The sequence below is a fragment of the Mustelus asterias genome, chromosome 20 (genome assembly GCF_964213995.1).
Source record: "Mustelus asterias chromosome 20, sMusAst1.hap1.1, whole genome shotgun sequence".
Lineage (NCBI taxonomy): Eukaryota > Metazoa > Chordata > Chondrichthyes > Carcharhiniformes > Triakidae > Mustelus > Mustelus asterias.
In genome coordinates, this window is record NC_135820.1 from 36,487,575 (window position 1) to 36,510,256 (window position 22,682).

The 22,682-nt window shown below is 43.3% G+C and overlaps 3 protein-coding genes across 7 annotated transcripts in view; 1 reads left to right on the forward strand and 2 right to left on the reverse strand.

Annotated features, from left to right (window-relative positions):
* Positions 1-15,132, reverse strand: part of znfx1 (zinc finger, NFX1-type containing 1) — a 55,505-nt gene extending 40,373 nt beyond the window's left edge. Inside the window, exons 1-2 of one of the 4 annotated variants that reach the window (XM_078236414.1) lie at positions 14,798-15,132; positions 4,114-4,252 (exon numbers count right to left, since the gene is read on the reverse strand). In XM_078236414.1, the coding sequence (XP_078092540.1) occupies positions 4,114-4,246 (133 nt within the window). In that variant the 5' untranslated portion in view covers positions 4,247-4,252; positions 14,798-15,132. Of the gene's footprint in view, positions 1-4,113; positions 4,265-14,146; positions 14,188-14,477; positions 14,585-14,797 lie in introns of those variants that run through there. The other 3 variants (XM_078236415.1, XM_078236416.1, XM_078236413.1) reach the window with 3 other exon arrangements.
* A 4,292-nt stretch (positions 15,133-19,424) lies between these two features.
* Positions 19,425-22,682, reverse strand: part of fam210b (family with sequence similarity 210 member B) — an 84,386-nt gene continuing 81,128 nt past the window's right edge. The window contains exons 3-4 of the mRNA XM_078236420.1: positions 20,289-20,396; positions 19,425-19,678 (exon numbers count right to left, since the gene is read on the reverse strand). Coding sequence (XP_078092546.1) covers positions 19,444-19,678; positions 20,289-20,396 — 343 coding nt within the window. The 3' untranslated portion in view covers positions 19,425-19,443. The remainder of the gene's footprint in view (positions 19,679-20,288; positions 20,397-22,682) is intronic.
* LOC144508474 (aurora kinase C-like) overlaps positions 21,172-22,682 on the forward strand; it is a 33,714-nt gene continuing 32,203 nt past the window's right edge. The window contains exon 1 of one of the 2 annotated variants that reach the window (XM_078236418.1): positions 21,172-21,272. The gene's annotated coding sequence lies outside the window, so the exon portion shown is untranslated. Of the gene's footprint in view, positions 21,354-22,682 lie in introns of both variants that reach the window. The other variant, XM_078236419.1, reaches the window with a different exon arrangement.

The following is a 22,682-nucleotide window of genomic DNA, read 5'->3' on the forward strand; positions in this document are numbered from 1 at the left end:
GTTTTCATTGCAAACTGAATAACAACATTAAAGAGCTTCTCCCCAGACTCTCTGTGCAATTGTTTGTTTCATAAATGTAATAGCTCATTAATTCCGTGAGATCCAGCCCTTTTTATTTGCTGCTTCCAGCATGCAATATACAAGTTAAGTAGAAATGACCATTTAGTTAATAGTCATTCAGCTACTAATGGTTTACTGTTAACTTACGCTTTGAATTGTTTCTGCAAATTTTAACTCTCTCAGATCTGAACTGCAGTCTGACTAAACAGGCAAAAACAGTTGTCTCTTTAAATTCACAGAATAATGGTAATGCAGAACTACAGTAAGAAGTCTCACAACACCAGGTTAAAGTCCAACAGGTTTATTTGGTAGCACAAGCCACTAGCTTTCGGAGCGCTGCCCCTTCATCAGGTGAGTGGGAGTTTTGTTCACTCCCACTCACTGATGAAGGGGCAGCGCTCCGAAAGCTAGTGACTTGTGCTACCAAATAAACCTGTTGGACTTTAACCTGGTGTTGTGAGACTTCTTTCTGTGTTTACCCCAGTCCAATGCCGGCATCTCCACATCAATGCAGAAATACCCATATGACCCATGGGCTAAAACAAGAGTTTTTTCCTGTATATTTACTGAGGATCATGTCTAACACTTATATTGCTGTTTTGAAATAAAGGTGTCTGCACGTTTATAAAAGATATAAAAAGAAAGTAAAAAGAAATGATGAAGAAATAATAACAAAGGACTTGCATTTACATAGCATCTTTTACACCCTCAGGATACCTAAAAATGCTTTGTGGCCATCAAGGTCCTTTAGAAATGTACTGACTGCCATTTGGTTAAAAACAGCAGCTAATCTTTGCACAGGATGGTCTCACAAACAGCAATGGGAAAAATGAGGAGAGAAACTGGTTTGCTGTTGCTATTTGAAGAATGACCTTTGGCCAGGGCAACAGGAAAACTCCTCTGCTCATTTTCAAATAGTGCTACCTGAGCAGGTAGACAATGTATCTGTTTAACATCTCATCCAAAGACTAGGGCCATTGATGAAGTATCACTCTTTCATTATAGACCAAAGCCTAGGTTGAGCGCTCACGTCCTGGAACAAGACTTTAACTCATAACCTTCAGTCTTAGTGATAAGTGCACTATCACTCTCTGATACTTAAAATGAGCATCATTTATTTTTATTCCTTCAGGAGTATGGGTATTGCTGGCTAGGCCAGTCGAATTGTCTATTCCTAATTGTCTTTGAGAAGGTGGTGGTCTTTTTGAACTGCTGCAGTCCATGTGGTGCAGGTACACCCACAGTGCTGTTAGTGGGAAGGGGGGGGGGGCGGTGTTCCAGTTCCAGAACTTTGACCCAGTGACAGTGAAGGAACAATGATATAGTTCCAATCAGGATGGTGTGTGGCTTGGACGGAAACTTTCAGTAGCTAGTATTTCCATGCAACTGTTGCCCTTGTATTTCAAGGTGGTAGCAGTCATGGGTTTGGAAGGTACTGCCGAAGGATCCTTGGTGATTTCCTGCAGTGCATCATGTAGATAGTACACAGTGCTGCCACTGTGCATCAGTGGTGGAGGGAGTAAATGTTTAAGGTGGTCGATGGGGCGCCAATTAAATCTGCTTTGGCCTGGATGATGTCAACCTTCTTGAGTGTTGTTGTCGCTACATTCATCCAGGCAAGTGAAGAGTATTCCATTACACTCCTGACTTATGCCTTGTAGATGATGGACAAGCTTTAGGAATCAGGAGGTCAATTATGCGTTGCCGAGTTACTGCCAGCCTCTGACCTGCTCTTGTAGGCACAGCATGTATATGGTTGGTCCAGTTCAGTTTTTGGTCAAAGGTAACCCTAGGATGTTAACAGTGGGAGATTCAGTAATGGTAATTTCATTGTAAGGGACTGAGGAAAATTTGTGGGGAAGACAGTTACCAGTGTTCTTTATCCCTGGTGGGCTTCAGTGTCCTGTTTGCAGGGTGGGTGCTGTGAACAGGATGCTGTTGGTTGAGTGATGTGGGCTGGGCCAATGGGATTGCACTGGGGGCGGGAGAAAAAAATAAAGGCGCCAGGAAGTGAAGAGGCAGAGCTGGAGAGAGAGGCAGAGCTGGAGAGAGAGGCAGAGCTGGAGAGGAAGAGTGCAGAGAGAGAGAGGCAGAGAGCTGGAGAGAGAGGCAGAGCTGGAGGAAGAGTGCAGAGAGAGAGGCAGAGAGCTGGAGAGAGAGAGATTTTTCCAGGCAGGGAGAATTCGGCAAGGAGTGAGAGGCAGCCAGGCGTTCCCCGCCTGTTCTTTTCATTACTGCCGAGGAGGACAGCATTCAGCGCACTCGACCTACGTTGCTGCACGGATAGCTCGCGGCACCTCTGCCTCCTGCGGCATCATCTTCCACACGTGTGTCTCTCCTGGACTGTGTGTGGGTGTCGTGAGTAACTGGTGGGGACTATACAGTCCAACTGGATCAGTATCTACGAATGTGTTACGGAGGATGAGTTTACCCATATGTGCACCAACGGTTGAAGATCAGAGCTCACTGTTTTATGTCTGTTAATGATATGTGTTATTAAATTTATTTTTGATATTCCGACTTACAGTACTGACATTTATGGGTAAACAGGGAATTAGCCAAATCAACATCAACCGCTAGGAATTCGGGATCCTGTTGATTGAATATTTAAATAGTAGCCCCCATATAGTGGTCAGCAGGGGGTTACATCATGAAATGTCAAAGAAAAATGGTTAGTTTCTCTCTTGTTAGAGATAGTCATTGCCTGGTATTTTTGTAGTGTGAATGTTACTTGCCACTCGTCAGCCCAAATTTGAATGTTGTCCAGGTCTTGCTGTATATGGACATGGACTGCTTCATTATCTGAGGAGTCATGAATGGTGCTGAACATTGTGCAATGATCAGCGAAGATCCCACTTCTGAGCTTATGATGGAGGGAAGGTCATTAAAGAAACTGGTTGGGCCTAGGACATTACCCTGAGGAACTCGAGCAGCAATTCCCAGGAAGGAAAGAAGTGGAAAGTGAGGAAACAGAAGAGTCAAGCAAACGCAAAATAGAATTCCAATAAGAATGACAGAAATCATAGGTCAAGGTCATCCAGGATGAAAGTTAAAGTTCACAAAATTATGTGGTATTTAAACCATCTGCAGCTTCCCATCTCCCAGTAGACCCTTCACATTACCAATGCATTCTTAAGCCTTCTGGCATGTCCTAAGTAGAGCATGTTTTATGTAGACCAAACTTGCCTTTCATTAGGTTTGCTGTTAATAAACCATAAGGTGACAAATAGCCACATTCAAGTATGACATGTTAATGGTTAGTTTTACAAACTCGAGAGGTTCAGTCTCTGTCCATGTCCTGCACTAGGTTATTCTGAAACAGATCCCTCAGTCCCAAGATTGCTGCAATAAGGCCTTATGTATAAATCAAGGAAATAAGAGAAAGAAAAGTTAACAGTTGAAGAAAAAAAATTAAAGACAAGCATAAGTCAAAGGGAGTTAAAGGTACACAACAAGGAAATGGATTAAAACTGCCACAGGAGACCCTGTCAGAGGATAAATATAAATGTTTCCTCACAGGAAGGGAGAGAACAATCAACAACTGACTCACCATACTTACTCCCTTTCGGAACACAATAACACTTCACTTTCAAATCACTGGAAATGAATTCTGCTCCACTAAAGAAACTGCACAACAAATTTTAATTGAAAGTCAAGCCTTTTGAAGCGCTCAAATATAACTGTGCAAACTAACACTGAGCTGAGCCATGTGAGAGGTGGCTCTAAACGTAACCCTCAACTTCTGACATAGCAAGTTCCCAATCTCTATTGCAATCAGAAGTGTAGAGATGAGGTCCTATGTTTCCTCACAAGGACGAAGAATTAGAGGGCAATAAACAGCATGCCATTCACAAGCACCTTCAGGCAGCTTACTAAAAGTCACACGAGTCAGAACTTGGTAGCAGGTCACTTACCAGCCTTCCTAGCTTGGGAAGTGTTGAATAGTTCAGTAAGACAGAGAGGTGAAAGAAATAGCACTGGAAAATACAAGGTGAAATATACATCCTTCATGGATTGCAAGAAAGGTCTGTAATCTTTAATAATCTCTCTCACCATCTCCTCTTCTCGGGTTTTGTCCTGACCGTTCTGCAGTAGCTGCTCTTCTGTTTGGGTTGTCCAGCTCAGTTTCTCGGCCCCTCCATCGGTCGTGATCCCTTTGCCAATAGTCAGGATCCATTTGAAACATTTTGCTCTGTGAAGACATCAAGCAATTACATAATGCATTATTATTGCAACAAGAGGTGGTACTTTCCGCAAAGGCCTGATGTAAGTACATAGTTTCACAATGAGGGTGAAGGAGGATAATTACAGTCCTTCTAATTCATTTTCTCTGTCCCCTGTCTTGAGGGCTATCCTCATTGCTGAGGGTATCTCAGTCACGTGGTAATAATTATTTGGAAAACTAGATCACGAGCAGTAACAACCAATTTGACTAAAAGACAACCATAACCAAATCCAATGTTGTCTTCTCCCAATCTGCCTGAATGTAGTCTTTCAGCAGCATTCAGTGACCAACAATGAGCAACTGGAATACTGACCAATATTCTCTTTCCAATTTACAGGTATTGAGGCCAATTATTCCTCTCCCATGTCCCTCCTATCTACCAGACTAGTTGAGAATAGATAACTAGCAATTGCACCCCAGACCTTCCCAATCTGTGCGGCTTAGCTATTTAGTTAAGCAACTGAACACTGGGGCAGGTTGGTGGGAAGTGATAGTTCTCTTTAAATATTGAAATGAATAATCTGCCAAAAAATATCTGTTAGTTCAATTATAGGTGTACATTATTAGATTGAAGGGGACAACTGGTGCAGGAGGGAAGGATTCAGATACCTGGATAATTGGGGCTCATTCTGGGGTAGGTGGGACCTCTACAAACGGGATGGTCTTCACCTGGACCAGAGGAGTACCAATATTCTCGGGGGAAAATTTGCGAATGCTCTTCAGGAGGGTTTAAACTAATTCGGCAGGGGAATGGGAACCTGAATTGTTGCTCCAGTGTAGAGGAGGATGTGAGTGGCGAGGTCATGAATAAGCTTTCAAGGTCGTAGGAGTGTACCGACAGGCAGGAAGGTGTTTTGAAGTGTGTCTACTTCAACGCCAGGAGCATCCGGAATAAGGTGGGTGAACTTGCAGCATGGGTTGGTACCTGGGACTTCGATGTTGTGGCCATTTCGGAGACATGGATAGAGCAGGGACAGGAATGGTTGTTGCAGGTTCCGGGGTTTAGATGTTTCAGTAAAATCAGGGAAGGTGGTAAAAGAGGAGGAGGTGTGGCATTGTTAGTCAAGGACAGTATTACGGTGGCAGAAAGGACACTTGATGAGGACTCGTCTACTGAGGTAGTATGGGCTGAGGTTAGAAACAGGAAAGGAGAGGTCACCCTGTTGGGAGTTTTCTATAGGTCTCCGAAAAGTTCCAGAGTTGTAGAGGAAAGGATTGCAAAGATGATTCTGGATAGGAGCGAAAGTAACAGGGTAGTTGTTATGGGGAACTTTAACTTTACAAATATTGACTGGAAACGCTATAGTTCGAGTACTTTAGATGGGTTGGTTTTTGTCCAATGTGTGCAGGAGGGTTTCCTGACACAGTATGTAGATAGGCCAACAAGAGGCAAGGCCACATTGGATTTGGTACTGGGTAATGAACCAGGCCAGGTGTTAGATTTGGAGATAGGTGAGCACTTTGGTGATAGTGACCACAATTCGGTTATGTTTACTTTAGCGATGGAAAGGGATAGGTATATACCGCAGGGCAAGTGTTATAGCTGGGGGAAAGGAAATTATGATGCGATTAGGCGAGATTTAGGATGCATAGGATGGGGAAGAAATCTGAAGGGGATGGGCACAATTGAAATGTGGAGCTTGTACAAGGAACAGCTACTGCGTGTCCTTGATAAGCATGTACCTATCAGGCAGGGAGGAAGTGGTCGAGCGAGGGAACCGTGGTTTACTAAAGAAATTGAATCTCTTGTGAAGAGGAAGAAGGAGACTTATGTAAAGATGAGACATGAAGGCTCAGTTAGGGCGCTTGAGAGTTACAAGTTAGCCAGGAAGGACCTAAAGAGAGAGCTAAGAAGAGCCAGGAGGGGACATGAGAAGTCTTTGGCAGGTAGGATCAAGGAAAACCCTAAAGCTTTCTACAGGTATGTCAGGAATAAAAGAATGACTAGAGTAAGATTAGGGCCAGTCAAGGACAGTAGTGGGAAGTTGTGCGTGGAGTCCGAAGAGATAGGAGAGGCACTAAATGAATATTTTTCGTCAGTATTCACACAGGAAAAAGACAATGTTGTCGAAGAGAATACTGTGATACAGGCTATTAGACTAGACGGGATTGAGGTTCATAAGGAGGAGGTGTTAGCAATTCTGGAAAGTATGAAAATAGATAAGTCCGCTGGGCCGGATGGGATTTATCCTAGGATTCTCTGGGAAGCTAGGGAGGAGATTGCAGAGCCTTTGGTTTTGATCTTTATGTCACCATTGTCTACAGGAATAGTAGTATGGGATAGTATAGGAGTAACAGGAATAGTGCCAGAAGACTGGAGGATAGCAAATATTGTCCCCTTGTCCAAGAAGGGGAGTAGAGACAACCCTGGTAATTATAGACCAGTGAGCCTTACTTCTGTTGTGGGCAAAGTTTTGGAAAGGATTATAAGAGATAGGATTTATAATCATCTAGAAAGGAACAATTTGATTAGGGATAGTCAATACGGTTTTGTGAAAGGTAGGTCGTGCCTCACAAACCTTATTGAGTTCTTTGAGAAGGTGGATGAGGGTAAAGCAATTGATGTGGTATATATAGATTTCAGTAAAGCGTTTGATAAGGTTCCCCATGGTAGGTTATTGCAGAAAATACAGAGGCATGGGATTGAGGGTGATTTTGTGGTTTGGATCAGAAATTGGCTAGCTGTAAGAAGACAGAGGATGGTGGTTGATGGGAAATGTTCATCCTGGAGTTCAGTTACTAGTGGTGTACCGCAAGGATCTGTTTTGGGGCCTCTTCTGTTTGTCATTTTTATGAATGACTTGGATGAGGGCGTAGAAGGATGGGTTAGTAAATTTGCGGATGACACTAAAGTCGGTGGAGTTGTGGACAGTGCGGAAGGATGTTGTAGGTTACAGAGGGACATAGATAAGCTGCAGAGCTGGGCTGAGAGGTGGCAAATGGAGTTTAATGCAGAAAAGTGTGAGGTGATTCACTCTGGAAGGAGTAACAAGAATACAGAGTACTGGGCTAATGGTAAGATACTTGGTAGTGTGGATGAGCAGAGAGATCTCGGTGTCTATGTGCATAGATCCCTGAAAGTTGGCACCCAGGTTGATAGGGTTGTTAAGAAGGCGTACGGTCGGTGTGTTAGCTCTTATTGGTAAAGGGATTGAGTTTCAGAGCCATGATGTCATGTTGCAGCTGTACAAAACTCTGGTGCGGCTGCACTTGGAGTATTGCGTACAGTTCTGGTCGCCGCATTATAGGAAGGATGTGGAAGCATTGGAAAGGGTGCAAAGGAGATTTACCAGGATGTTGCCTGGTATGGTGGGAAGGTCTTATGAGGAAAGGCTGAGTGACTTGAGGCTGTTTTCGTTAAGAGAGAAGGTTAAGAGGTGACTTAATAGAGGCATACAAGATGATCAGAGGATTAGATAGGGTGGACAGTGTGAGCCTTTTTCCTCGGATGGTGATGGCGAGCACGAGGGGACATAGCTTGAAATTGAGGGATGATAGATATAGGACAGATGTCAGAGGTAGGTTCTTTACTCAGAGAGTAGTAAGGGTGTGGAATGCCCTGCCTGCAACAGTAGTGGACTCGTCAACATTAAGGGCATTTAAAAGGTCATTGGATAAACATATGGATGATATTGGAATAGTGTAGGATAGATGGGCTTTAGATTGGTTTCACAGGTCCGCGCAACATCGAGGGCCGAAGGGCCTGTACTGCGCTGTTATGTTCTATGTTCTTATTGAAATCTAATATTCAGGAATGCTTTAGCTGTTGATTCCAGGCAGCTTTTCACGTCCTCAGCACCCTTTGTTTAGTTTTTTTAAGAAATTAATTCTATGGCGTAACAAAGTTGAGCACATGTTTTCTTAATCAATTCACTGTTAGTATGACTCAATAAATCAAAGAATTAGAGTAATTTTGTTTCTCATCATCCTACAGTCTGCCAAGAGACTCACATTTGTCTCAAAGGAGAGTTGCGTTACTTATACCGCAATCCAGAAGAATACACTGCTGACCAATTCCCATTCAGATTAATGGTTAATAATAAATTCAATGCTCGGAAAATAGTCATAATACTAGATAACAGAAATTCCCTGAACAAAGTCCGTAATTCTGACATTTATAGAGTCAACGGTGCCACAAAAAGTTTGGAAAGAATATAAGGTCCAAGGTTATCTTTATATTCAGCACAGCCATTCATGGATTATGAAGTAACCTACTCCTGTAAATTGTAGTTCCCCTTCTTCGGAACTGCCAAATATTTGAGGTAGGCCTTCGAAGAACTCCTTGTTATTTGTCAGTTTACTCAGAACCCCCAACTGACTGTCATCTGATACCTCAATCAAATGCCCATTCTTCATTGTGATTCTAAAACGGCAAATGGGAGCATGTTATCTGGCCACATAAGGCACCTTCGCCAAGCACAATGGTGTCATGATGTTAGAGCACGGGCTTACTAGCATGAGTCACTAATTAGTAATAGGACCAGCAGCCCTGACTGCCTTTCCTCCATTCCTTCAACATAATTCAGCCTCAACAATCATCTAGATTGAGATCAGCTAGTCCAGCACTGGACTATTAATCCACTTCAGCAACATACGTTCTGGGAAGAATTGATGTCAAGGAGCATGGGAACTGGGTGAGGTTTCAGGGACCTCAATTGAAAGCTTCTTCAGCCCTGGATCCTTGCAACCAAATACAGCAATAATCAATGGCGATGATTGCATCTTTTGTTTATGCTACCATTACAATTTGTGCAAGTGGTAAAAAAATAATCTGCATTTTGTGATGCAAGGGAACACTTGTATAAGAACATGGTTGGATTTTTCAGGACATTTTGGATCCTCATCTCCACACTCAATACTTTCAAAACAAAGCAATGATTTCGTTTTCTGGTGTAGTCATGACTACTTTATGTTAATTAAAACGAGGAACTGTTGCTTGATGACTGTGTAAACAGTGCCTACACAATGTTTCTCCAACAGCCACTGCTACTCTTTATTACTACAGTAATATTGAACATAAATCTCCAAACCCACAAGCAGTGTTGCTTTGTTACAAGCAATATCAATACATTAATGAAGTTTTTATTTCAGCTGTATTTAATACAATGAAATACTACATATAAAAAAACAGTTCTCTACAACTACAGATCTTCATGTTCAGTTCCATTTTCAATATTACCAAGGCTGTTTACACAATATCATTTTAAGGCCTATGAATACTCATCACAATTCCTTTCTCCAAAGGATTTTGATGCAAACGTGTCCATTCAAATAGGACAAAAAAAGGCAAACACATCATATTGACGGATAAAGCAGTATATTTATCCTCAAGGGTAGGGAAATTTCCCAGCTTGGTGTGCCCACCTCGGAAAAAAGTGCCTGAGAAGTTAGGATTTTCATTCTGTGATGTGATAACTGGAGTTGGGCCTGTCGCCACCAACCCCCCCCCCTTCAGAGGGGCTGGTGGGTACTAAGGTGGCCTGTTTAAAAGGCCTATTGCCTTGGTCCTCTGGGGCATCATCCCAGTTATAACAAAATCAATAAATCAAGAAACAACCCTGTGATCCTCATTCCCTGGCCCGCCCATAGTCCCCATGCCCTATCCATGCCATCCATGTCCTCTTATACCCTCCTTCTCAAGTCCCATGCCCCTCATGGCCTCCATGCCAACCTACACCCCTTTACCCATGCTGCTAGCGCCCTTTATACCCTACATGCCAAGCAATGCCTCTCCAGCCCCCCATAATCCTTCATACTCTCCACACCAAACAACGGCACTTTCATGCCAATTCACCCAGTAGAGAGAACCAATAAACCCTATGGCAACAATAGCCTGTGTAGTAAAGCTTTTTAAAAAGTCATTCAATTGTAACATTCTACTTTCCTTTTAAAAAGCTGCTTTTACTGCAGCCCTATAAAAGGATTTCGCATCCAGACCAGAGGTTGCCGACAGCAGAAGCATCCAATACTCTATTGAAAGTGATGAATGCCATTACTGCTCCCAAGGGAAAACATTGCTTAATTGACGGCTATTTCTCTTTGATCTATTCTGCTGAGTGCACAATGTTTATTTACACGAGATAAGGTGTTGCTTGCTTGTAGTTTCTGCTATTGATACTTTAAACATCTGGATGATTTGCACTTTTATAGGGCTATATTAAAAGGTTTCCTTTAGGAAAGCAAAAAATCATGAATGATTCACTGTTTCAGTAATGTTTTCCCAAGCATGCTATTGTTACTGTAGTGTCCACAGGTTCTGTATACTGAATGAATGGACATGGAGGGCATGAGGGACCGGGGGGGGGGGGGGGGGGGGGGTGGATATAGTGGCAGAGCTTGGCATGGGGGTGGACAGCATAGGTAAGGTATCTTTAACTTGCCTTTCAAAAGATTCCCTCATGTAGGTCACCTGACAGGAGACGTAAACCCCTCTTCGAAAAACTGGCCCAACAACATGAACGTTGGGGAGGGTAGGCGATGCCCATCCTCACAATGGAGCTAGCCAGGTTTGGAGTGCAGGGCGCCAGGTCGTGACCTGCTCCAGCTTGCAACTTTATGTTGCGCTGGTGAAATTTAGGGAGACTGAGAATGGGGCTGGGAATCCCCATTTTAAAGTCCCATAAAGTCTCCCCAACTTCATAAAATTCCAGCCCATAATTACAGCATGACTTCAATGCCACGGAGAATAATACGGGACAGCTGGCAGATATTGTAAGGCTGCACCATTACTAGGATATATCTTAGACAGGTTATTTAACCAGCCAAAAAGCAAGGAGTTAAGCTTCTTTTAAATGGAGGGAAAGGAAAGTTAAATTTGTTGCACGTCATTTTTGGGTTCCTATGCTTTATGATGATGTGATGCTCACATGGTTGAATTCCAGTTTCATTGCCCCAGCCCTACTTTTTTTTTCTCCTGAAGATACCAATTGTTCTTGGAATAGTGTTCCACAGATGCTGACAGTCAACACCTTCAGAAGGTAAACTCTCTCCTCCACCTTCATCCCACTTCCATTTATTTTATTTCGCTTAATTTTATCTCATTCATCATTCATTTTATCAGCCTTCTTTTTCACTTCTATTTTTACACTTCTCCATTCCAGCTCTCCTTCTTGCCCCCACACCTCCCCCCACCCCATTCTGTGCAACTGCCACATTCTTCAGACAGTCCTTTAACAATCTGTACCTGCATTCTGCCATTCTCGTGCACTGATCACTCAATGGACACTTTTAGTACCTTCTCAGCCTTCTGTATTCTCACTTACACTCCCTTTGTCCAATTCCACACACCCCACCCCAACAGTATAAATCTCTGCTGATTCTCTTTGCTTTGATCTCAGACGAAGGGCCATCTAGACTCGAAGCGTTGGCTCTATTCTTTCCCCACAGATGCTGTCAGAACTACTGAGATTTTCCAGTACTTTCTGTTTTTGTTTCAGATTCCAGCATCTATTTATGCCACCCTGGATGGCAATTGATAACTGAACACAAATCAGACATTGAATATAAAATCTTGCAGGTCTTCATGTCTTGACATCACAAGTAGTGATCAGAAGGTGCAACGGGATTCTGTTTCTGCTTGTTTAGATTCTGAATTCTGAAACTCTACACAAAGACTTTAATAAATGACATTCCTCCCTAATGCACTCCGCAGATTTAAAGTGATCCATCCTTTCCATTTTTAATTCCTTGCTTTCAAGCTTTTCAATTAAGTTTTGCAGTGAGTTTGAAACTTTGCTTGCATTATATATTGTTAAATGTCACAAATCTAAAATGTGGAGTATTTTGAGGCATTCTGACATGATGTGGTGAATATATTATAATTTTCCTGGGAAAATTAAACTTCACAAGATGAAAGTATTTTTCATCTTTAATTTATTCCATTAAACTGAGACCTTAAAGAAAAACATTGCTCTCTCACTTGCAATGAAGTGCATTTCACTGAAATGTAATATTTGGATCCTCCCTCTAACAATATCATATTGTAAAATACCTTTGTAAATCTGAACCAACTATTCTAAACAAGAGGGGGAAATGTTTAAACACACTCCCACCCAATCTAGGTAGGGCACCTTCTCTGATTTCCTTTATTAAAATCCATTACAAATTAATGTGGCTACAAATATGAATTGTGTCTCTTTAAAAGTCTAGCATCTAGTAACATTTTACATGGCTGAGCATATGGTAACTGAAGATTCTTAAGTAAAAATAAATGTTAAAACCATAAGATATAGGAGCTGAAGGAGGCCATTCAGCCCATCGAGTCTATTCTGCCATTCAATGATATGATGACTTATCTGATAATATTATGATATAACCTGATCGTTAATGCAAGGTTTTATTATCCCATGTATCAGGAAAATCCAATGGATTCTTGCATTTATCTTTGTAATGCTTATTAGAACTATAAGTGTTGTTAGCCACTGAGCTGGGTGCTGAAATGAAATGAAATGATTGAATGTATTCTTTCAGTGTACGTCGCCCCATGTCGCCTCTCTCCGCACCCCTCCCCCCCCCCCCCCTCCCCACACACTCGCTCCAGCCCCTATCATACTCTCCTCGGCAAACTGTAGGGCAAGGGAAGCCATCCATCACCTCCAGCATAGATGGCAGTGTGGGTGCCCAGCTTGCAAAATTCCTGTTGATTTAGCACCAGGAAATGTATGAGAACGAGAAGGAAATAGCTTTACTGTTCCAACTCGGCAACACAGACATTACTGCGAATGGCAAAGCTCAAAACTACCTCCGACCATCCCATGTGCTGAAATCATTTGTATCACGTCACCGTCGAACTGAGATAAAACTTTTGTGTACATTATATATGCAGTCTTCTCAGGCCGACTGACACACCACTAAACGCTTTTTTAAAAACCCTTAGAATAACAGCATATGACTGATTCAGCCTTCACCTGACGATTCAGGGAGGCAACAGTACAAGTGCCGGCTACTTCCCTGTAGAAAGCAGCAACAAAGATAGAAGAAAAATACACAGACATGTCACAACAGCCTACTGATACAGATATTCGGCTTAGATCACCACACGATGGAGCCGTATTTGTGGCAAAGTGGCCAATAAGACAATGAGACGTCAATCTGAGGCAAAGGAAGGAAAACGAAACTTATTAAATTATTTACTATAATAAGGTGTAGAGTCAGCAGGACCCAATGAAGCAGTGACACCATTTTCACTTCCCTCTGCCTGCAGACATGAAACGAAACCGTACAATTACTGATCTTGCCTGACTGACAACACATAGGCACAATATGCACAACAGAAATCCCTCACCCAATCCCAACAAACTAAGCTGCTCTATCTCCGGCTGAAGCACAAAAAAAATATGCTCTCATGGAACATTAACAACCTCCACTGAACTTTTATCCATTCTCCATTTCCCACATTAATTCAGTATTAAAACAAAGTGGCTAATATTGACAATTCCCCGTCGTTGAAATGTCTTTGCGTCATGGTTGACAAAGGATTGCTTTAAATGTCAGTCAACTTTCAATAACAAACAGGAATTGATCAATAAACTCCATTTCCCCTCGCCTCGCAGTGAAGGGCGTGCTGCATGTCTCATAATAAAATGATCCTTTTTGTTTCAATCCCATATTTTTCCCCATGTTTGTTTCAGTGCGATTTACTGTGAAATTACCGAGAGGCAGAAAGAAGCAATGGACTGGAACATTAATAAAGGAGGGGGGTGGATAAATAACATCATTGATTGTGAGAGCGCTTTCGCTAAAAAGGGGAACAGAGAAAATGCTTGTGAATACAAAAATAGAACATTTCAGTTTGTCGCCACTTTGTTTGCTAAAATGATTTAGCCCCGAGAGGAATTTCACCCCCTTTCCATACACAAGTACCTCCGCAATCTGTGGACGCTGGCTCAAGTTACAGCATTTTGTTGTCACTTAGGCAATCGGTCAACATTTTAGACAAGTGGGTTAAAACGCAGCATACGGTAAGTAGAGAGCGGATCAGCGCTTGGGAAATAGAAATGGGGTCACCAATCTCCACCCCCCAACCCCCTCTCCTCCTGACATCAGCTTCAAAGGAGACGAGGTTATCGGTGGAAAGCATCCAACAGTCCGAGAGATGGGCTACCTTTCCTGTACAAAGGGCCAGCACACGTTAAAAATGATAACACATAGGAATTTGGGAGGGCGGGGTGGGTGGGAGGCAAGGGACATTTACCCAGCTATTTGTCTGCTTGTCGTTACAATGACTTCTCAATAAACACAATTACACTTCCGGATCGTCTTTGGAGACTCCACTTCCTTGGACGAGTTGGACTGAACTGCTGAATTCAGGGAGGAATAGTGCTGAAGGAAAGGGGAGAATGTATCCATTGCCCTCTTTCGCCACACTGTCGCTAACGTTTGCAATCCAATCGCCAGCCTCTCCCCTCCCCCCCCCCCCCCGGCACCCCAGCCTACAAGAACCGAAATGAGACAGGTTGTCGCCCTCAGACTCGCTCCTTCAATGAGTCCAGCAGGGTTCTTTTTTTTATTTACCTTTGCTTTCTTCCTGCTTCTCCCCCTTTCCCTTCACTTCTGGTTCACACCGAGATGCTGCTGCTCCCGAGAATGGCGACAACAATGAAGCAAACCGGGTCCATTTATAGAGAACAAAATGTCACTTCAGGCAAAAGAAAAACACAATTGTTTCGATTGTAGTCTGTCCTACTCCGGCGATGTTAGTTTGAAGGGCTCTCCCTGCTCACGCTGCTGCACGATCTCCCCCCTCTCTCTGTACTCACACGCACACATATATATAAAGATGCCTAACTCCCCTCCCCGTTCAGCACCCACTCCACCAGGTTTCGTTTCTCACTCGGGTTTCTGACCCCAGACAACACCAAGGCTGGAATGAGAGGCTGTCACCTGATCCGCTGAAGTCACAGGACAGCCAGCTTACTAAAGGCGGGTTTGTGCGTGCCCAGAGGCGAGAGGGACATCTAGCTGGAGCCTACCACCCCATCTTGCTAAAGGGAAGTGAGAAGTGGCCTAAAAAAACACAGTTGCCAGGCAAAATAAACCAAGTGCTGAAGAAACGAATCAGAAACCGAAAATACAGTCCTCGCGAAATTGAGTGTATATATATTGTTAATCCTTTGGTTGTGAACTTAGGAAAGGCATTGCAGGAAAATAAACCATATCCAACATTATTCCATACTGATCTGTGTTTTCATAATGCTAAGATCTGCCATTGGTTCTGTATTATTTTTAATTACTGGTCTAAGCAAGTATTAATTTTAGCTCTGATTGTTTTGCAGTCCATTGAATAAAGGCGAGGGAGAGAAAAAAATCTTGTATTTATATGGAATCTTTCATGGACTCAGTATGTTCCCAAAGAGCTTTAAGGAATATAATACTTTTGAAATGTAGTCACTGTTGTTGGAAATGCAGGAGACAGTTTTCACACAACAGGATCCCAGAAACAGCAATAAGATAATGGCCACTCAGTTTTTGGTGGGTCGCTAGTGGTGTTTCTGGTTGCACCAGGAAGCCATTTGTGGGGGAAAGCTATGCAGTTGAGCAGCTTAGAAGCCATCCTTCTCTGGACTGCAAGGAAGCATCTGATCTCTACTACGTCTAGATTGAAACTAATTTAAAGGAGTGGTGAGAATCAATCCCCCATACATTCAGCGAGTCGGTACAGACTTGATGGGCTGAATGGCCTCTTTCTACACTATCGGGACTCTATGATCATCAGTATGGCAATGAAATGCGTGGGGTTACGGGGCTGCGGTGGTAGAAAGATGCTCTTTCAGAAAGTTGTGCAGACTCAATGGGTCGAATGACCTCTTTCTCCACTGTAGGGATTCAATGGTTCTATGGCAACAGTCAGTACATGGCACTTGTATACTTGCTGTAACCTGTTGCTAATCTAATTTGGGGCTCTCAACTGCTGTGAGGCAAGGGTCAACTCCATTTCGGGAAACTCCCATTAATGCACAGCCACCTAACAGGTCTGTGCCTGAGGGAGCACCTAGATGAAGCAGCGGATTCTGATGAAGAAGATACCCTTCACATTGAATTGATTTATTATTGTCACATGCATTGGGATACAGTGTAAAGTATTGTTTCTTGCGAGCTGTTACATAGAGTAGAAGGAATGGATTGGGTGCAAAATATAGGATAGTTTAAAAGAGTTAGAGTACAGTTTCAAGAGCATAGAGTAAAAGATTGAATTTGAGATATGCTGGGGACAGCTCACAAGAAGTCGCCATGCTCTGGCGCCATCTTGAATAATGACCAAGCGCTAGAAAATTTTACCCATCTTGTGCACATCATTTTGTTTTTCATTATAAAATGTGAAAACTCCATTTAATTTTTAGTTTAAAATGTTTCAATGTAATTTGGCTGTGTATTTTATTTGGGGGTGTGGGAGATTAAGTTGTAATTCCCAAATAAATTACTTAATACAATACTTACAAATCATTAAATTTCTCCAAGGACAGATTTGGTGTGAAAAGATCCAACAGCCCAATAACTTGTGTTATTCTTGTGTTTCACATCCTTTTCCCAAAGAGAATACTATATAGTAGAAAATAGTAGCGACACAGTGGGTGGGATTTTACAGCCTTGCTCAAACCAAAACCGTAAAATCCCACCCGAGATCAACAGACCTTACCATTGTTCGTCCCTTGCCTGCTCCGAGTCCCCTGGCGTGCGGGGCGGTAAAATTCTGGCTAATGTCTGAAGATTTCAAAATATAGTTACAGTCTAGTTTCTGTTTGTTCAGAGACTGTGCTGAGTAAAGTTTGAAAGCTGGTGTTATCATGTTAAATGGACGGTCGATCTTGAGTAATTTGAAAAGATGATACACTGACACATGTTGACATGGTAGGAGTTGGAGTTTAAAAATAGGGAGGTTTTATTGCAATTGTACAGGGTGTTGTGAGGCCTCACCTGGAATACTGCATACAATTTTGGTCCCCTTACCAAAATGGATATAGAAACTTTGGAGGAAGTCCAAATTCCTGGGATATGAGGGTTGTCCTACCAAGAGACTAAATAGTCTGGGTCAGTATTCCTTGAAGTTTAGAAGAGGGGTGACCTTATTCAAACATGTAAAATCCTGAGGGGGCTTGACTTGGTAGATGGTGAGATGTTTTCACCAGTGGGAGTGTCTTGAACAATGGGACATAGCTACAAGATAAAGGGTCGGTCATTTAAAACTGAGGTGTGTGCGAATTCCTTCTCAGAGAGGGTGGTGACTCTGGAATTCTCTGCTCCAAAGGATACTGGAGGTCAGATCATTAGAAGTATTTAAAGTGGAGATGGATAAATTTGATAGATAGAGGAATATAGGGCTATGGGGAAATGGCACAGAAAAGGAGTTGAAGCCGGCATAGATTAGCCATGATCACATTGAATGGCAGGGCAAGCTTGAACGCCCTGGTGGCCTATTCCTGCTTCTATTTCTCATCGTCTTGTGTTGGACAATATGGGCATCGTGAGGACAGAGCTGTTAAAACATTTTCAGGTATAATGGTCTCTTGTGTAATAGTTGCACATATTTTTCTATCAGCAGAGGGTTGCTGCTTCTCAGTTATTCCATTGCCTTGCTGCACCTGTGGCCCTTCAATCTCTGTGGGCTCTGTAACAATGCAACTTTGCAAGGCAAATTCATGCATCAACAAACAAGAACACAACACAGAAACCTTCTGCATAAAAGCAAAATACTGTGGATGCTGGGATCTGTAACAAAAACAGAAAAAATACCAGGAAATCTCAGCAAGTCTGACAGTATCTGTGGAGAGAGAATAGAGCTAACATTTCAAGTCCGGATGATCCCAGACTTGAAATGTTGGCTCTATTCTCTCCACAGATGCTGTCAGACCTGCTGAGATTTTCCAACATTTTCTGTTTTTGAAACCTTCTGCATTCTATGTTGAAGTCACCTACATCATCAAATGTGTTTGATGGTTGTGAAGGCATGCACCTCAAATTAATTGCCTGTGTTCTGAGAGGTGTCATAAACCATGGAGACAGAAGATAACTTTAATGCCATGAGACTCACCAAGAACTTTGCTTTAGAAAATCAAATTTGTGACACTGTAGATTGCCTTAAAAATACATAGGAACGGTTTTTAGGAGGATCTCCTACCTGTCCACTGTAACTTTGGTTCAAGAGCAATGGAAAACCCATGAAAAGCAGCATAAGCAATGTTAACACAATTTCTTTGGGGTCTCTATAACTTTCTACCAAAGTTATAGTTGATGGTGGGTCGGTAAACCAATCTCACAGTTAAAGCCAGGAGGAGAGTGCATTTTCTGATGCTGATCTCTACACAAAAGCTGCTCATCATGTGCTGATCCTGCACCCATAATCTCATCTACAACACCTACAAAACCCATTTCTCTATTCATGTGCCAGGCGTTGCACCAACCCATAGACAGCAACATATCTGATCCTATGTGACATGAGCTGTCTGGCAAGGAAAGGCATAAGTCTGACAAATAGTAAGCATGAAAGTACAAAGAACTATTTGATTGGATACGAACTTCGGCCTATCTACCTACATGTACAATGCATTGTACAAAACAATAAATACTTAAATTATTTTATTATTCATTGAGAAAACATGTAATATAATAATAGGTTAACAGCCTTTATACCCATAAGTTTCCCTAGTACTTTTTCTCCAGTTATAGTTATAGTGATAGGTATTGGATTTATTTCCTTCCCCTTTTTGCCCCTTGATTAGTTAGTATTTTTGGAATGTTATTAGCCTATCCGCCATGAAGGTACTGTGGCACAGTGGTTAGCACTGCTGCCTCAAAGCGTGAGGGGCACAGCTTTGATTCCAGCCTGAGGTCACTGCCTGTGTGGAGTTCGCATGTTCTCCCCACATCTGCGTGGGTTTCCTCCGGGTGCACTGGTTTCCTCCCACAGTAAGAAGTCTCACAACACCAGTCCAACAGGTTTATTTGGTAGCACAAGCCACAAGCTTTCGGAGCACTGCCCCTTCATCAGGTGAGTGGGAGTTGTGTTCACAAACAGGGCATATATAGATACAAACTCAATTTACAAGATAATGGTTGGAATGCGAGTCTTTACAGGTAATCAAGTCTTAAAGGTACAGACAATGTGAGTGAAGAGAGGGTTAAGCACAGGTTAAAGAGATGTGTATTGTCTCCAGACAGGACAGTTAGAGAGATTTTGCAAGCCCAGGCAAGTCGTGGGAGTTACAGATAGTGTGACATGAACCCAAGATCCTGGTTGAGCCGTCCTCATGTGTGCGGAATTTGGCTATCAGTTTCTGCTCAGCGATTCTGCGTTGTCGTGTGTCGTGAAGGCCGCCTTGGAGAACGCTTATCCGAAGATCAGAGGCTGAATGCCCGTGACTGCTGAACTGTTCCCCAACAGGAAAAGAACACTCCTGCCTGGTGATACATTGGGGAAACTATGCAGACGCTGCGACAACGGATGAATGAACACCGCTCGACAATCACCAGGCAAGACTGTTCTCTTCCTGTTGGGGAGCACTTCAGCGGTCACGGGCATTCGGCTTCTGATATTCGGGTAAGCGTTCTCCAAGGCGGCCTTCGCGACACACGACAGCGCAGAGTCGCTGAGCAGAAACTGATAGCCAAGTTCCGCACACACGAGGACGGCCTCAACCGGGATATTGGGTTCGTGTCACACTATTTGTAACTCCCACAGTTGCGTGGACCTGCAGAGTTTCACTGGCTGTCTTGTCTGGAGACAATACACATCTTTTTAGCCTGTCTTGATGCTCTCTCCACTCACATTGTTTTGTTTCTTAAATAATTGATTACTTGTAAGTATTCGCATTCCAACCATTATTCATGTAAATTGAGTCTGTGTCTTTATAAGCTCTGTTTGTGAACAGACTTCCCACTCACCTGAAGAAGGGGCTTAGAGCTCCGAAAGCTTGTGTGGCTTTTGCTACCAAATAAACCTGTTGGACTTTAACCTGGTGTTGTTAAACTTCTTACTGTGTTTACCCCAGTCCAACGCCGGCATCTCCACATGGTGATTGTCGAGCAGTGTTCATTCATCCGTCGTCGTAGTGTCTGCATAGTCTCCCCAACATACCATGCCTCGGGACATCCTTTCCTGCTGCAGGTTGGATAGTGTCTATAGGGAGAGAACCAGAAACAGAGTTAAGATTATCTTGCATTGGAACTAAATAAGAGTTCATATCTCACCACAACCAGTTCCTGGTTCTTCCTTTCAGACATAAAAAACATATAAATCTAGCTGAACATTAAAACAAAACTGGTTTAAACTTGTCAGTAACCAGCGGAAAGGGAAAGATTAAGATCATTTGTTTTCATGTTCTACCAGAAACAATTGTTAAAGCATAATCCATGAAAGCTTTTAAAAGCTAAACAGATAAATATTTGAAAGGTGGGTAAAAGAACAAACAATGGAATTAAGTAGGTATCTTTTTCAAAGAACACTAGAGGCAGGAGGGCAGCAGGCCCTGGTGTTTTTTTTATTAATTCGTGGGACATGGGCATCGCTGGCAAAAGGCCAGCATTTTGCTGCCCTTGAACTGAGTGGCTTGCTAGACCCTTTCAGAGGGCAGTTGAGAGTCACCACATTGCTGTGGATCTGGAGTCACACGTAAACCAGATCAGATAAGGACGGCAGATTTCCTTCCCTACAGGACATTAGTGACACTGTTCTCTGGTGTGGGGGCGGTTTGCTATGCAGCTTCCGGCTGCACCTCTCCATGCGTCTCAACCCACAGGGCTGGGGAAGCGGGTCACGTGATCCGGGCTGTGTGACGTGCGGTGCGCGCCGACGTCACAGGTCTGCGTGTGCGTCCGACGGTTTGCCCAGCAGCCAATGGGGTGCGAGCGGGGGCAGCGGCGCTGTCCAATCGGAGCGCGGGCTTTGTTAAATGGGTTGAAAGTGCGGTGGATTTGAATTTAAACGGCAGCGGGAGCGGTTCGTGAGAGATTGTCCGGCTCAGCTGACTGACCCGGCCGACAGCAGCCGCCTCAGGTGAGCGCTCAGCCTTAGCAGGAACACGGCCGCCTGTGCTTCGTGTGGGCCGCGGGGGGGAAAGTCTGGCGTGAGCTGAAGGTATGCGGTGCCCTCTCTCCCCCCCCCCAGGTCACAATCTCCCCTTCCATGGGTTGCAGGCTCCTTGTTCAGGGTTCAGCAAGGCCCGTCTCTCCCGCTGTACAGTGATTATCCTGCACTGGCGGGGGATGTTCTGAAATAGCAGATGATGCAGGCACCGTGTGGGGTTCATTCCTGCACCTCCCTAAATTGGAGCTGCTGTTCCCCCTGGATCCATGTCTGTAACTGCCCCCACAGCCTTGATATTCAGATTCTAGTCATCCAGACTCCGAAACATTGGCTCTGTTTCTCCACATAGACCTGCTGGGATGTTTCAGCATTCTTTTTGTTTCAGATTCCAGCATCCACAGTATTTAGCCTTTACCTTGCTATTCTAGTATTTTGTATCAGCTACAGTGCAGTCAATCCTTGAAACTTGGACTGTTCCCTGCTATGATGTAACAACCGTTTTTGATCTGCCATTATCTGAACTGCTGCTGAGTCTCCCTTCAGGAAGTAAGCTCCTGTTTATTTGATGCTTTCTCTGGGCCCTGAAAATGCCCTCGAATGTTTTTGTCACTCATTTATACCAGCCCAGGTGATCCCAGGACCAATATACTTGTGATTTCAGACCATTTGAGAAATTTTACAAATCCGATCCTCACAGCAGCACTTCAACCCTTTCATAATTATAATCTACCTTCACAACTGCAGAAGAGACTGGCAGTTTAACAGCCCTCTGCTTTTGCCTTTGAGCTGCTGATAGACTGCCACTGATGTCAGTTATAAGCTGGTATCTTTACATTTTTGTGGAAATTGGCATGAGATGTCTGGACTTTATCTTTGGAAACATTAATCCTAGATGATCCAAAAAATGCTCTGATTGTATAGACCAGTTGTCTTGGGAGAGGGGGTATTTGTTGGCATATTGTAAAGTATTTAGTGGTACATCAACACAGCTATTCACTTTTGCAAAGTGGCACTTTCCAGTGAGATGATTTCAGTATGGATTGATTTCTCTTCTCCCTCCCTTTCTTCTCCTCCCTTCCCCCAAGCCTTCCCAATAAAATGCAGGGAGTATTATTGTGCAACACTTTGAAGAATTTGCCTTGGGTTTTCCATTTGGACCTTCTCCACTCTCCAAATCCAATTTTTATGGGCTTGGTCTCTTTTTTTATTTTCATGGGTGTGAGGGGAGGGCATGCTGAGAAGGAAGACTCCCAAATTCTAGTGTTGTGGGCTCCTGAGTAGAAAGGTATTTTTGTTGTGGACTTTTTGTTTGAGGAAACTAGGTTGTTCCACAGGGACACATTCTCTTGGAAACTGCACACTTTCCCCAGTGCTCCATGC